Raw genomic sequence first — 16,508 nt, 5'->3', positions numbered from 1 at the left:
CTTCCACGCCTCAGTGTGCGAATCTGGCGTGCAACACAGGCAGAAAGCATCACAAGGGACACAAAGAAAAGACACAAGGCCAGGAGGTGTCTGGGTTTCCCGAAACCATAAGCAAAAGGGTTTCAGGTGGCAAATATAATGGCCAACTCTATCATAATCACCCAGTCAGTATGGCTACCCAGCACTGGGGTTTTCAAAACGTCACAGGAGGGGAGGACCGAAAACTCTTAAGAAGATGCAGATGCTTCTGCCCAGGTCAGTGGACCTACTTCCCGAGAGGACCTGGCGTCAAATGACCACACAACCTGGAACATGCGGTCACAGGTTTTCTCCCCTCTCTATGCCACCACAGGAGGCGAGATTCCAGACAAGAGTACACAGTTTTCAGTTTTTGGTTTTGTTTGTAAGCAACATTTAATTAAACCGCACAGCATCCAGGAGAAACAAATGTACCGAAGAATCCAACCTGAGACCAGATTATACATTTTTGAGGGGGTTGGAAAAAAAAAAATCAATGCTAATTGGGAGAGGGAGCATTATAATCAGAATACAACTCCAAAATAAATCACACAATAAATTATTTTTTAAAAGAAAACTGACACACATATACACACTCACGCTCTTCACACATGCATTCTAGTCTTTTATTCAGTGTTGACTGACTTCCATGCTGGTAGTGTTGGGAAATGACGAAAGATAGGTATGAGAAAAGTAGGCTTGGCCCCTCTGCCATCAGTAAAATGAGATTTAAGATAATTAGGGAACCCACTGATGTCAGAAACAAGAGTAGAAAGAAGGAAACAGCAGTTATCAAGGAAGATTTTAATTGCTTCAAAGAGGGAGAGAGGAAGAAAGCACAGAAATCTAACACAAGTAAAGGCACAATGAACGTGGAGTTGAATGGAACCAAACCCTTCCTTCAGTTAAACAGTTATTCTTTTTTTTTTTTTTTGTATGTTTTGAAGGTGGTTGTAGTTTTGTTTCATTTTGATGAGTCTTGAAGGCAGAGTTGTAATGCCTTCCACTCCCTAAGTTTAGGGTGGCCCAGAAAGCTACCCTAACTACATAGCCAGGGACTGAGATTTAATAGGGAAAGAAACTACAACTGGAATGTGAAGAATTTGATCTGTGGTTGATTGTAGGTTGGGTTTCCAGAAGGACAGACAGCTCAGTGTAGTGCCATCCAAGGGCCTCAGATGCCCTACACTCCACCCCCAGAGCTCCGCAGCAGACCCTGGAGCCACCCTTCTCCCCCACTCCCATAAGCACTCAGCCTACAGATTATTCAAGTGATCAGGAGAATTAAAACACACCCCAACCTGAGTTGCTCTGTAGCAAGTCTATTTACAATTTTCCTCACCTCTCCCTGGAGGTAAATCTGGGTTTCAAGTTGGGAAACTATGGGGTGAGGGGGTGCCCCCAGTGCAATGGCCAGTGGCTAGTCTCTGCCTTTGCCAGCTGGAAGGACTGGGATGAATTTCTGGAGACAGCAGCTTCACATCCACTGGGTGGGGTAGCCCTCGACCCTCTCTCTGTGCAACCAGGCTGGGAAAATGATAGGGCTCTGTTGCTGGAGGAAATCCCCATGACAGAGAAACCACACCTGGAATACCCAAGTGCTTTGATCAGGTTTGGTGACCAGAGAAGAGGGGGGAAGGAGGGCATCTAAGCTCATTTAAAAACCGGGAGGCCACTGCCCTACTTCCCAGAAAGGGCAGTAAGAAACAACTATAGTATTAAGTTTTCCCCCCTAGAGAAAAACATCATGAAACCAAACCCACACAAGGGCTTTTAACACAGCTTCCTGCTTAGCTGGGCAACGCCTCCTCCTTCTGGGAGGGGAGAAGGGGTTAAGGGGTTAAGGGGACTGGGCAATAGCCTCAACATGAGACCACCCACTTCCCACGGAAGAGACAACATTGCCATAAACAGATAAAAAGCCATTTAAAAGGTGAGAAGTTGTAGTGCTCTTGCAGCCAGCCCACCTTCAATCTATATTACAAGCTTTTTACAACATACAAAATAGATCAATAACTATGAGGATCACATTCCCATTCTTCAATAGTAAATATACATGATAATAAATCTGTTATTAACAGAGGGACGAAATATGTATAAGGCAAAAGACATTTAAATAAGTACCGTGTCACCAACATGCGCTGAAGAAAATGCATCTAACTAGATCTAGACTGAGGCCTTTTCCCATGAGGCCAAGAAAATGAAAATAATCAATACCCATGTGACACAGTCCAAATGCTGGGGAATATGAGCAGCAGGTCACAGGGGAGGAAGGTATCAGCCCCAGTGAAAAGCTGTGGTTTGGCTTTCACTTATGATACTTATTTTGATGTTCTATGTTTGAGGAAAGGGGAAAAAATACATTTCTATAACATTATACAAAAGGCATCAACTCCCATTTCAAAAATAAATGGGAAGACTTCACAGTCCAAGTTGAGTAACTGATCAGCATCTACCCTGGAACGCTGCTGCAGTAGCCACTCTTGTTCTCCCTCCATTAGTGTCCCCTCTCTCAGCTCTATGCACTTCAGGATGCCAGGGGCATTGCTGGGAGATAACTACTAACAGGTCTGAAAATAAGAATGATAAAGGTTAGAGAAGTGTGATGATAGACCTAATCACTGCTTGTCCCAAGAGGCAATATGGTCCAGGAGATGATAAAGGATAGCAGACCCCATACAAATAACCCAAGATGAGCCCTGTCTCTTCTAGCACTGGGAAGACTTGGGTTTCACCCGGCACCACGCACAGATCCTCAGTCTATGATCCAATAGCCTGGAAAGGCCCCTAAAATAGTTCAAGCCTGTGATGTCATTTTTTAACAGGCTTTCCCCAACCATCCCAAAAAGTCACCTGGGCCTCCTTGCTCTTACTTCAAGCTTTGAGTAGCCTCTGCACTTGTCAGTAGCAAACCCAACACCTGTGTGTGGAGCCCAGGGGCCCTATTCTGCTGCTCTTGAACTAGGACCTGGAAGACGAAGACACAACATTGGTGGCTGCCAAAGAAGATAACTGGGCTGAGAGTCATCTCATCAAAGTCTCTGTGCTTCTTGGCATAGAGGAATCTTTGACTCATGAGCTTCCTCCCCGTTCTCTACTCTGCTGTTCACCCCTCCGTCTTGGAAAGGCAAAGGTGGAGAGAAAAGAATAGGACGATCCTTTCAGTGAGTGGGCTGTGAACTCTACAAGCTTCACCTTCCCTTTGTCAGCGTGGCGTACCCAGCAAGGGCTGTAGTTCCTGGACAGGACTGAGTGGACCCCTGGCCTTCAGGACCAGCCAGAAAAGACTGAGGTGGACGCAAGGTCTTAGATAAGACCAAGACCCCAGCCCTATCTTCCTCTCTCCCACCGAAGTTTCTGGAGTTTGTGAACATGGAATGAACAAAAGTGACTTTTCTCTTGAGGGCCTGGGTGGTGGTGGGAAGAATCAGTGTCCCTCAGCCCAGCACCCTGAGGAATGGGGTGGGGAGCCCCAGGACTCAAATGGCTCCTGGTCCCTTTGCTGCAGGGAAACTGCCTAACGCTAAAAGGCTCGCCAGTTTATTTACCCTCCCTTTTTATTAGCTGTTTAGTTCAACTGATTAGTATTTAGTGTTTATATCCAACTTCTCCCTGGAGAGGGGATGGGGCAGGGTGAGAGCAAAACCAAAACGCCCCTGAAAATAAAGCAGACCCACTCCCTGTCCTTTCTCCAAACCTGACCTTTAAAACAGATCACTTCTCTGCAAACTCCTTTCTTGTTTCACTAAAAATGTCCCCAGCCCCCAAGTCCTGGCCAGCCATGTCAGCTTCCTAAATGATGAAATATACCCGCCACGCTTCCCCCAAAGTGGGTAGGAGGAGGTAGGAGTCCCATTCTCCACCCTGCCCCAACAATGAGTTAATTCATCACAACAAGGCACCTTTCCCCACGAGGAAAGCAGGCGACTTGGAAGCTGTTTCCTCATCTGGCTAGCAGGGATTGCTAGAGGAGGGATGGACGCAGGGTTTGAGACCCTACTGTCAATATAGAGTCCAATCACCAAGTCCAGAAGATGAGATGCATAGATGGAGGCGAGCTGGGAGGATGCTTGGAGTCTAGAGGTCGGTTGCAATGGAGAAACACGTCAGGAGTTCTCATGCAGGTTTCAGGGGAATGGGAAGGACCATCTGAGAGGAGGAGAGGGTCCATCCTTTTCCTGAGGAACAGGACCAAGCCAGGCTTCACCTGAGAATGGGTGGCAGAGGTGGGGCTCCACGGGCAGCTGAAAAACATTAACAATAAAAACCACATACCCAAGACTACCCACCAGATCCTGTATAACCAAACATTCCTAAAATGAGAGACAAGCTCTATAAGCTAACCTTTAACACTGAGGGATTAGGTTTTGTTTTTGTTTTTAAAGAAAATTAAGATGAGGAGAAACAAATTTTAAGAAAATTTCTAAGAAAAGCACACTGATTCTATTTTTTATGCAATTATGAAAAAACTTTCATGATTACTCGTCTCACCTCGGTTTGTTTTGCTGGGATATACTCTCTGAAAGTGTTTATATTCTTCTGGAGCAGGAAAGTCTTCTACTGGATGGAAAGAATACTTTGACTCAAAATCATCTACAAAAGAAACAGAATATTAATTCATATCACCCTTCTGACTCTTCTTCGTGCCACTTCTGACCTCCCCTTATTGGTCTCCATTCATTCTAATGTACGTGAGGGCCTGCCTTGCCCACTAAACCCAGGTTCCTAAGGACAGCAATAGCACTGCTCTATGTGCCTTGTATGCCCAGAAGATGTGCTCAAAGGCTCTCTACATTAAGGAATTAGTCTGTGACCTGGTTGTTTTTATTTGTTTGTTTTGTTAATCCTCACTCGAGGATATTTTTCCAATGATTTTTAGAGAGAGGGAAAGACAGAAACATCAATGTGAGAGAAACACATCAATTGGTTGCCTCCTGCCAGGCCCAGCCAGGAAGGAGCCTGTAACCGAGGTATGTGCCCTTGACTGGAACTGAACCCGGACCCTTCAGTCCCCAGGCCGATGCTCTATCCACTGAGCCAAACCGGCTAGGGCTTGACGTGGTTTTAAAAAATATTTCCACCAAAAACCAGGCATCTAACAGGAAAGGAGCACAGCTGTTTGAATGGGAGGAGAAAAAAATATAATTCTTTAACACAGCCAACTTAGAGACTATCACCATGGGATACCAACTGAACTGAATCTACAAATTGGTAGAAATTAACCTAAAATGGGAATATTTGTCACAATGAGTGAGAGTTCTGACCAGATAATTCCCTTTTGGCCCAGGTTATCCTCATGTAGTTCTGCAACACAATTGGGATAGCCAACTCATGGCCCCTCTATAAGAAGGCTCAAATGCTCTATGGGTGTGGCTTGGTGACCTTCCAAAGGACTTGATCTTCAAAGCAAAAACCCTGGTCCACCTAATCAGAATACACTAGAGCAAGGGTAGAAAAGAGTGTTAGGTCTGAAAGGAATTGTACAGATCTTCCCAGGAGTCTAATGATACCTTTGGGTAACCCTTGAACACAGACAAGGCTTGGGGCAAGGAGCGGGCTAGAAGGGGGACATATTTAATACTTTCAACAATGAAGATTTGAAGAATAAATAACTAATTAAAGAAGTTAACGAGATGAAATATGAGTTAGAGAGGTAGGTTAAAAAAATGTATCTTAGGTGGGGCCTAAGATTCATTGATAACCTTGGAAAAGTTAATCTGACACACTCCTGATTTACTCAACCTCCTCATTTCACAGATAAGGGAAGTGAGGCCCAGAGACGTGAAGCAACTTCCTTAAAGTAACACAGCTAGTTAGTGGCTTTGGATTAGTAGGTAAATATTGTCTGCCTAGTGGGATGTTTTTGGTGTGGCAGTTTTATAACTTTCTTCAACAATCAGCAGTTAGTTCTCATGCACATTAACTGTAGATTTTTAAAAGTGGTGACAGGTATGTAGGTAACCAATATATAGAGACTGCCTGGTGAATCTTCATCCTCACTATGGTATGGGACATTCCTTATTCCTTTGGCCCAGACAGCTTTGTTGAGCCTGGTGTCACTGTGTACACCCGGAGTTCCCATCTCCTTCATGGCCAATTTTTGCATTTCTTTGAGTGCTTCTTGAAACTCACTTCATGGATGTACTTGTGAATGTTGATGGTGTATTCTCTGGTCAGTGACTCTTTGATGGCAGAAGGGCCCCTCTTCTTGCCACCCTTCTTTGTGAGAGCCATTATGCCGGGCCCAAGTTGGAAAGAAAGTTTATTTGTTTTTAAAGGGCCAGAAAGGAGCTCTCCTTCCTAGAGGAATGCTCACTTCCTGTCTGAGTAATCCTGAAGAAGATGAAGTCTCTGACTTAAAGGTAACCACAGCTAATGATCCTTAAGGAGCAAGAGAATGGCTTTAGAGTTAGCATGATACCTGCTGATTTTACTTCAATCTATCCCAAAGCAACCCATGCTTAGAATTTGCATAAGGAAAGGAACACCAATGGATAGGCATTAGAAGTCAGATGTAAAGAGGAGAGGAGAGGAACTGCTGTGAACAACAGCTGTAAGTGACCATTCCCCTTCTACAGGAGTTAGTAAGTCACCACAGGAACTATGAGACTAAAACAGCTAGCTACTCACCCAAGAAAGATCGAACAGTGGTAATAGAATCTCTGTGGCCATTCCTCAAGGGGGGAGGAGGAGGAGGTGGTGGCCCAGCTGGCGTCCTTGAGGGCGGGGGTGGGGGCTTTCCTCGGCTCAGAGGTTCCGACCCGTGTCGGTATGGTGGTGGGGGAGGGGGAGCATCCCTGGCACCATTTCGGATCATGGGTGGCGGGGGTGGAGGAGCTGCAATTAAAATCCAAAGCAGTTAGGTTTGGCTATAGAGGCTCTGTGAGCCTCTGAGCACCATGTCACATATCATATTCACCCTCCTCCCATCCCTGTTCTACCAAAGTTCAGAATAAATGCGTGACTTTTTCATTCCCCACAAGTCAGTCAAGAATCTATGTATTCTTGCCGAAACCGGTTTGGCTCAGTGGATAGAGCGTCGGCCTGTGGACTGAAAGGTCCCAGGTTCGATTCCGGTCAAGGGCATGTACCTGGGTTGCGGGCACATCCCCGGTGGGGGATGTGCAGGAGGCAGCTGATCTATGTTCCTCTCTCATCGATGTTTCTGGCTCTCTATCTCTCTCCCTTCCTCTCTGTAAAAAATCAATAAAATATATTTAAAAAAAAAAAAGAATCTATGTATTCTTGATGATTTTTTTCCTGCTTTTCCATGTCTTCCTCCACAATTCTAATTCAGGACTTTCTCATACTTAGTCTGTTCCACTGCAAAAAGCCTCCCAAATGTTCTTTTTGCTTCTAACCTCTTATACCAATCCACTGTGTGCACCATCAACTCACTAGTCTCCCCACACTTTGCTCAAACTTTTTCAAGAGCTTTGCAGTTCCTACATCATAAAGTTTCAAACTCTTAGCTTCCAACCCAATTGGGTTTCCCCCAATTATCCTCCTTTCTTATACAGTAACCTATTACCTCAGTCAGTCTGATCTCACCTTCCTTCCTTTTTTTTTTTTTTTTTTTTGGTTAATCCTCACCTGAGGATATTTTTTTCATTGCTTTTCAGAGAGTGGGGGGGGGGGGGGGGAGAGAGAGAGAGAGAGAGGGAGAGAGAGAAACACTGATGTGAGAGAGACACATCCACTGGTTGCCTCCCTCCTGCAGGCACTTGGACACAGGTATGTGCCCTTGACCTGGAATAAAACCCACGACCCTGTGGTGTGCAAGCCTATGCTCTAACCATGGAGCCATACCAGCCAGTCTCCTCTTCCTTTCTTGATTTCTAGGCTGGGGTAGGTACCTCTCGTCTGCACTCCCACTGTCACCTCTGTATCTCATCCATTCTCCTGTATTGTACTGTAATTAGTCATTAGATGTGCCCCTTCCCAGTATACTGTATATTCATTAAAGTCAGAGAGCATTGTCCAATCATTTAAGTACCCAACCACACCAAATGTACAGCACATGGTAGGCATTCAATCAACCTTTGCTGAATAAACCAAATTATATGTTTTGCTCTTGTGACTCCTTCACAATACTCGGAAATACCACCCCTCTTCCCTTACCACCAAATCCTAGCTATCCTTTAAGCTTCAACTCAAGTTTCATCTTCTCAAGGCTTTCCCAAAGCAATCTACTCTATTCCGAACTCCTCCTTCTTTGGTCTCCCAAAGCATTTATAGGTATGTCACTTTTTAAAAAAATGTATTTTGATTGATTTCAGAGGGGAAGGGAGAGAGAGAGAAAGATAGAAACATCAATGATGAAAGAGAATCATTGATCAGCTGCCTCCTGCATGCCCCCCCACTGGGGATCGAGCCCACAACCCCGGCATGTGCCCTGACCTGGAAACAAACCATGACCTCCTGGTTCATAGGTCGATGCCCCCCAACTCCCTTAAGGGATTTCCATATTTTTATCTCCAAGTCCTCTCTTATTCCTGCATTTGTGAACTCATTCCAATTAGACTTTTACTTTCACCTTCCCTCCACCACTCCACTAATACCCAAAACGATCCCATGTTGTTTGGAGTCCCCCAAAAAGATTCCCATATTGCTGAGACCAATGTCATCTCGGGCTTCAACTTAACTGACCTAGCTATAGCATTGGACACAACCCTAGAAGAGGTAGATGAGACTGTGTATTCTCTTTACAAAATAGCATGGCTGAAAGCAGAGTGAGGGAGACCAGGACAGCTGTCTGGGGCTTTCTCATATCCAGGAATTTTGGCTCACTCAATCTTGGAATTTCTCCATCCCTCTTTCTTCCTTTCCCTTCTTCCTTCCTCACCAGTGGCTCTTTCTCAGCTTGCCCTGCTTGGCAGTCTTCATCTCCCTGACCTCTAATCTAGGAGGGCCCCCAGGTGTAGACCTCTTCTCTATACTCTCTACCTGGGTGATCTGACTCAGCATGTCGTTTTCAATATCATTCAAATTTCTCTCTCTAGCCCAGACCTCCACCCTGAACTTCTGAGTTGATAGCCAATCACCAATTAACTATTTCCTCTTGAACGTCTAACAGGCATCTCAAACTTGAGTTCTCCAAAACTGAGTATCTTCCCCCAAACCCGCTGTGGTCCTACCCACCTGCTGTTTCTTGCAATAGCCTCATAAGTGGCATCTTTTTGCCACCTCTGTCTTCCCGCAGTCTGTTCTCAACATAAAAGCTGACATTTTTATTTTATTTTTTAAAATGTTTTTATTGACTTCAGAGAGAGGAAGAGAGAGGGAGAGAGGGATAGAAACTTCAATGATGAGAGAGAATAATTTATTGGCTGCCTTCTGCCCACTGGGGATCGAGCCACAACCCAGGCATGTGCTCTGACCGGGAAACAAACCATGACCTCCTGGTTCATAGGCTGATGCTCAACCACTGAACGACCCCAGCTTAACTAAGGTGACCTTTTTAAAGGTAAATATATGCTACTTCTCTGTTCCAACCCCTCCAGTGGCTTCCAATATTCAACAAAGTAAAACCCTAAGTCTTTACAAAGCCTTACAATGTTCTCCCGTGGAAATCTAGCTTCCTGATGCCATGTTCTGCCACGCTTCCCCTCACTCATTCTGGTCCTGTCTCAGTGTCTTTGCATTTGCTGTTCTCAGTGCCTGCTTAGCTTATTCCCATACCGTCTTCAGTCTTTACCAAACTGACCCTAACCTCATCCCCACCCCTGCAATTGGAAATATCATCACCCCATCCCACCCCAGTATATCCTATCCCCCTTCTCTGCTTTGTATTTCTCTAAAGCACCTACGTACTATGTATTTACATACTATGTATTTACATACTAGTATATATATTTTTTAAATATATTTTTTACTAATTTGACTATATGCTAAAACAGGATTTTTTTACATTTCCTATTTATTGCTGTTTCCCTAACAAAAAAGTCTGACTCACAAAAAGGCATTCAATAAGCCTGTTGAATGAGTAAGTGAATTCTTATCTTAAGTCACTAAAGGAGAGCTCTGGGGGAAAGAGTGAAGAGAAAAGAGAAGCTCAACTCTCAGTGTGTTAGGAAAAAAAAGTGTGTGCAGGCACTTACCTGCTCCCCGACTGGGAGGGTCTCGGGCTGGGGGAGGTGGCCTATTACTCTGTAAAGAAGGAGAGACTGAAGTAGGTGGAGGAGGTGCTAGGCCTCTGACAGGCCCTGGTGTCTTCCTATGCAAAGAATTGTGTCTCTGTGGCAGCTCAGGGGCTGACTCATTAGTGGGACTAGAGGGTCCATTGGGGACCCCTGGAGGCTGGCGGTAAGGCGGAGGAGGAGGAGCCAGAGACTGGCCACTTGGTCCCGTTCTGATATTCACAGGGGAAGGAGGTGGTTTGACTGGGGGTGGAGCAGGAGGTCCATCTCGACCAGGGTGAAGCCTTTGTCCGGGTGTGGGTGGCAAGGGTTTCTCTCTGTTGTAGGCTGGGGCTTTGTTGCTGTGCATAGGCAGAGGTGCAGGGGGTGCGTTGGCACGCCGCCCTGGTGGTGGCGGAGGAGGGGCAGAGGAGCTGTGCTTCATGCCCGTACTGCTGGTGGTGATAGGCCGAGAGAGGTCCGGTAATGAAGGCCTCTGCATCCGGGGCAGCTCTGGGAGTGAGGCTCGGCCGCTGTCTGTATCATCTTGAGGGCGCCCACTGGCTGTGGACCCTGGAGGCCTTGGGGCAGCAGCTCGAGAACTGGGAACTTGCAGGGCTGGCTTACCAGCTAGGTTCTCTACAAACAGACCAGACAGCACACTGGGTCAACAGAGCTAGAGATACATTGGTTAGTATCTCTAAGTCACCCAGCCTCACTTCCTTGCACAGCAGCAGGGAAAGTATTTGGATAGTACTGGGTTTTAATCTGGCCCACTAACAAATATTGCTGATATAGGTTGAATACATTTTTATGTAATGCCTTTGCTTTAATCTACTCTATAACTCCACCCCTGCTCCCTCTCCTTCCTCCCACCTCTACCACATTCCTCAGCCCCAGATGAACCACTTGGAACCAGTAGGAAATGAATGCACTTGGGAAATATTGTAAGAAAGTACTTATCAGATACCTGAAACGTCCTTAGCTCCCACATGGCGGAGCTTCGGCACTCCTCCTTGGAAGAGGCCTCCCTTGGGCTGCAGGGCACCTGCTCCAGAGCCATAGCCACCACCGCTTCCTTTGGGTTCTGGAAAGCAAACCGTCAGAGCTTTCATTTCATATCCTCCAAGCTGGTGACCAACTTAATCCTGAGGAAAAACTCCTCCTCTATTTGGGTTCTAATTTGCAAACAAGCCAATCTTGCTTTTGCCTTTGCATTAAAAAAATAAAAGTGAAGCCTCTCTGCTCCTCAGCTTCATGTAGGGATGAAAGTCTTTGCTGCGACGAAAGAAAAACAACAAAGGAACAAAGAGCCAATCTTCCCGTATTTGGTTGGGTGAGGGACAACCTGGATAAAGACATGTTCAACAGAGTTCCTTGGGCTCTGCTCTCATAGTCGAGGATTCTAAGGGGCGAACGGCCAGGGACACAGTGGCCTTTCGGAGCGGACACTTGCAGCAATTATGAAATCATCACTGGCTTCCGCTGAGCGGTTTTTAGGACGGTAGTGGTCTCCTCAGAGAACAGCCAAGGACGTGCCCTAACAAGCACAACAGGCACTAGTGACCGCAGGAGATGGAAGTCTTACTGAGAGTGCTTCCCAAAGGTCAAAAAGATGTTCCTAAGTTACGGGAAGATCATCAAAGGACATCCCAGGAAAAAACTCGCCCACTCAAGACCCAGCAATAAAAATGACAGCCCAGCCAAGTTTTCAAATCAGTCCTAGGCTTAGACTCACTCTCTATGACGGGAGCACTCCGATCATTAATGTTGGTCACCTTCTTCAGCTTGGTCCCTTTACAGATGTCCTGTAAGAGGGCACCTCGACCCCGCTGCTCATCTCTACTCAGCTTGATCTGCTCTGTGTTTCCCTAGAGGAAGAGGAATATATAAGAAGTTCAGCATAACATTCCCCTTCATCACAAGCTTGGGATAAATGCCTTAAGCCAAACCGAGGGTTCCATGAGATACCTATCTACCTTAATCAGATATATATGCCACACATCACACCACGGTGTACATCACCATTATTCTTAGTCCTTTTGCTCCTACTGTACCTCCTATTCAGATGTCTCTGATTGGAGGCCTGCACTAATACTTATTGAATACCTAATGCACTAGGGTTGTGTGTTAGATGCTTTAGATACATCAGCATCACCAAGGCAAACATCTACTGAACCCCTGCCAGGCCTTAGCACAATACCTTCATTATCTCATTTAAATGTTGAAACATGCTATGACCAACTACAACAGGAACACAGGGATAGACAGCTAGATAAATGGCCCAGATCTATATAAGAAATAATAAAAGTATATTTCATCAGAAAGATTATTAAATACGATGTTAATAACAACTGGTAATTTTGGGGGGGAAAAATAATAAAGTTAAATACATTTCTACCTCACAGCTTATTCTCAAACAATTCTAGCTGAATTATAATATTTAAGTGTAAAAACTACAGAAATACTATATTTAAAAAATTGCTAAGGGAAGAACATTCTAAATATGACAACTAAAATACAGGAAAAGAAAAATAAAAGACAGGAAAAGATCAACAGATTTGCTTAGTACAAATTATTTATTAGGAATATAAGTAAATAAACAGGTGATATACTAGGAGGAAAAATCATCTGTGACAAATGTAACATATGATAGACACAAAAGATAGTGTCCTAAATCTATAGAGCATTAAAATACAAAGATGACTTAGGAATCAACAGGATAATAAGCAAAGAATATGAACAATACTATGTAAAAGAAATCAAAGAACCCAGCTGGTGTGGCTCCATGGTTGAGTGTCAACCTATGAACCAGGAGAGCACAGCTCAATTCCCAGTCAGGGCACATATGCCTGGGTTGCTGGCTCAATCCCCAGTGAGGGGCTTGCAAGAAGCAGCCGGCCAACGATTCTCTCTCATCATTGAGGTTTCTATGTCTCTCTCCCTCTCCCTTCCTCTCTAAAATCAATAAAAATATATTTAAAAAATAAAAATAAAAAAGGCAGCAAATATGAAAAAAAATCAACTACAATAAAAGAAATACAGGGTAAAACACATTATCATTATCCACCTATGACATTGGTGAAGGTTAAAATTGTAACTAAAAAGGATGCTAGCTTTGCCTTAGCCGGTTTGGCTTGGTGGATAGAACATTAGCCTGAGGACTGAAGGGTCCTGGGTTCAATTCTAGTCAAGGGCACGTACCTCGGTTGCAGGTTCCCTGGCCCTGGTCGAGGTGCATGCAGGAGGCAACCAATCAATGTGTCCCTCTCACATTGGTGTTTCTCTGTCTCTCCCTCTCCTTTCCACTCTCTAAAAAAAAAAATCAATGGAAAAATATCCTCGGGTGAGGATTAACAAACAACAAAATGCTAGTTTTATGAAGGCAGGAACCAGTGAGCAATGATGTACAGTGCCTGGCACCTGGCAAATGTTCAAAAAACGTGTAGAATAACTAACTGCCCAATGGTGGTCATAAGGATTCAGGGAAATAGGCACTCTTTTGTACTACCTGCAGTTAGATAAGTTGGTATGATCTTTCTAGAAAGTGATTTATGTGTTAAACACCTTTTAAAAGTCTAGCACAGGAATTCTACTTCTAGGAACTGACTTTAAGAAAACAATTGAATAAGTGCACAAACATGTTACTACTTTAGCAAAAACACAGTTTATAATAGCACAAAGCTGAAAATAATCCAGAAGTTAAACCAAAAAGAACAATGATAACCAACAATGGGATGCCAGATAAGCTCTTAAAGAAGTGTAAGTAAATACTTTTCATGATAGTAAATGTTTACCACAATCAAGTAAAAAACATTATAAAACAATATTTATAGCATGATTCCAGTTTTCTCTATCAGTAACCTGAGAACTTACCTCATGAGGTAGTTTTTAGAAATGACAATACTTGTCAAGAGCCTAGCAGTGTCTGGTGCATAATAAAAGCTCAATGGCCTTAGCTGGATTTGCTCAGTGGATAGAGCATTGGCCCTTGGACTAACGGGTTGAGGGCATGTACCTCGGTTGTAGACTTGTTCTCAGATCCCTAGCCCTGACCAGGGAGCATACGGGAGGCAACCAATTGATGTGTCTCTCACATCAATGTTTCTCTCTCTTTTCTCTCTCTCTCTCTCCTCTCTCTCTCTCTCTCTCTCTCTCTCTCTCTCTCTCTCTCTCTCTCTCTCTCTCTCTCTCTCTCTCTCTCTCCCCCTCCCTACCAGTCTAAAAGTCAATAGAAAAATATCCTCAGGTGAGGATTAACAAAACAAAATAAAAAATTTCAATGCACAGTAGCTAGATTTCATTTGGAAGAAAAACCCACACATGGCAAATTTCTGGAAGGATACACACTGATACTAGCAAAAGTTAACTTCTGATAAGAATTATTTATGTTTATCTGTATTTTCTAGTTTTCTTATAATCTCCTATATAATAAAAGGCTAATATGCAAATAGACCAAACAGCAGAACAACCAAACAACTGGTCACTATGACGTGCGCTGACCACCAGGGGGCGTGCGCAGAACATGGCGGGCGTTGCCTGTGGTGGGATGGTGGAGCAGATGAGGGGGTGGTGGGCGCCAGACTGAGGCAGGGCGCGGGTCGCTGTCATCAGGGCGAGCCTCTGATGGTTACTGAAAATTCTTTGCTCCCACGCCGCAGTCCCACCCAGCACTCGTGCCTGCTGCTGGCGCCGGAGCTGCGGCTCATACCCGCTGCCTGCCCTGATCACCGCTCAGGGCTTCTCCACCTCCCCCTGCTCCTGAGGAGTGATCAGGGCTGGCAGCCACCTCTCGCACCTGCTGCCAGTGCCAGCCCCACTCACACCTGCAGCTGGCAATGGAGCCGCCGCTCGCACCCACTGCCAGTGCCTGACTGCCGGCTGTGATCACCCCTGACGCCTTCTCCACCTCTCCCTGCCCCACTGGTTTTAAACATCCCATTACTGACACTTTAAGTCTTCTTACTAATACATTCCATAAACTTTCTTTCTTGATGGGGTGTTAGACTTGATTGATTTGGTTTTAAAACTAACTGATTTGGAGAAGATGAAATGGTAGCAAAGAATCAACGACCAGAAATTGCTACCCCTTTTCTCAAAGATGCCAAAGAAATGATGTACTGACCTTTAAGAACAAAGCTTTAGGAGGGAAACATCAGTTTCTACTCTGATGCCACCTGTCCAAACATCCATTTAGACCAGTGGTTCTCAACCTTCTGGCCCTTTAAATACAGTTCCTCATGTTGTGACCCAACCATAAAATTATTTTCATTGCTACTTCATAACTGTAATGTTGCTACTGTTATGAATCGTAATGTAAATATCTGATATACAGGATGGTCTTAGGCGACCCCTGTGAAAGGGTCGATCGACTGCTGATTGAGAACCGCTGATTTTGACTGAACCAGGACAAGAAAGCAAGAAGCTATTAAGGTCCTCAGAAGGCCTCTCAAATATCAGAGCTAATTGATAGGACTTGACTTGTTTATTCTCCATCTTCCTGCACCACAAGTCTTTGAGTACGGTATGGCTTATACCAGGAAGCCTTAAATATCCACTAAGGTTTTGAGATAGCCGAGTGGCAGCATTACCCACCTGATTAAAACTGGGAGGTGGAGGAGGACCAGGAGGGGGTGGAGGGGGAGGAGGAATTGGCATCCTTGCCCAGCTCGCAGTTGGCACTGCTCTCTCTCCGTTTTAATTTGCAGCTTTAGGTCACTCATATACCTGCAAATGAAATAAAAATTCATGAGAACTTTGCCAATAGAGACACCAAGTACCAGGAGAACTAGAGGACTGGGCATGACACCAGAGAAACTAAGCACCTCATTTACTAGTTCCACTATGATATAGTCCAGAGCTTGGTAAATTTTTCTATAAAAGGCCAGATAATAAATATTTTAGGCTTCGTAAGGCACCTATAGTCTCTGATACCTATTATTCTTTTTGTTTTAATATTTTTAATACATTTTAATTTTTTAGTTTCAAAGCAAAACTGAAGAGAAAGTACAAACAGCACTCATATACCCCTGCACCCTCCCCCCACCCCAACACACACACAAGCTTCCCCAATTATCTACATCTTGCAGTGGTCCCTTTGTGACAATGGAATCTATATTGACACCTCATTATCATCCAAAGTGCATAGTTTACATTGAAGTTCACTCCTGGTGTACATTCTACGGGTTGTGAAAAATGTACAATGACAACTACCCACCACTGTATTATCATACAGAAGAGTTTACTGCCCTAAAATAATTTGTGATCTATCTATTCAACTATCCTTCCCCCCAACCTCTGGCAACCACTTATCTATTGTCTCTATAGAACTGCCTTTCCCAAAATGTCATATAGTTGGAATCATAATAGGTA

General features: G+C 44.5%; 1 protein-coding gene and 1 pseudogene across 2 annotated transcripts; both read right to left on the bottom strand.

The window, feature by feature from the left end:
• Positions 1-961: 961 nt before the first annotated feature.
• On the bottom strand, positions 962-15,863 carry WIPF2 (WAS/WASL interacting protein family member 2). The gene is made up of 7 exons (XM_081109944.1): positions 15,732-15,863; positions 11,875-12,007; positions 11,107-11,223; positions 10,119-10,775; positions 6,649-6,855; positions 4,510-4,611; positions 962-4,262 (listed from the first exon to the last, which is right to left on the bottom strand). The coding sequence occupies exons 1-7, from the start codon at positions 15,792-15,794 to the stop codon at positions 4,222-4,224; spliced, it is 1,320 nt and encodes a 439-aa protein (XP_080966070.1). The 5' UTR covers positions 15,795-15,863; the 3' UTR covers positions 962-4,221.
• LOC308532579 (large ribosomal subunit protein eL31-like) lies at positions 5,915-6,252 on the bottom strand (annotated as a pseudogene). Its single transcript has one exon. The product of its transcript is annotated as a large ribosomal subunit protein eL31-like (transcript).
• Positions 15,864-16,508: the final 645 nt, after the last annotated feature.

Source organism: Myotis nattereri, assembly GCF_964212035.1.
Source record: "Myotis nattereri genome assembly, chromosome: 16".
NCBI lineage: Eukaryota > Metazoa > Chordata > Mammalia > Chiroptera > Vespertilionidae > Myotis > Myotis nattereri.
The sequence above is the reverse complement of the archived record's forward strand: the minus strand, read 5'-3'. Positions and strand labels throughout refer to the sequence as shown.

Excerpts from the sequence above, each read along its gene's own strand:
- WIPF2 (XM_081109944.1), bottom strand. The coding sequence starts at position 15,794 with ATGCCAATTCCTCCTCCCCCTCCACCCCCTCCTGGTCCTCCTCCACCT. Across the intron at positions 12,008-15,731 it reads CACCTCCCAGTTTTAATCAG|GGAAACACAGAGCAGATCAA; the intron begins GTGGGTAATGCT and ends CTCTTCCTCTAG. Across the intron at positions 4,612-6,648 it reads CACTGTTCGATCTTTCTTGG|ATGATTTTGAGTCAAAGTAT; the intron begins GTGAGTAGCTAG and ends TTTCTTTTGTAG.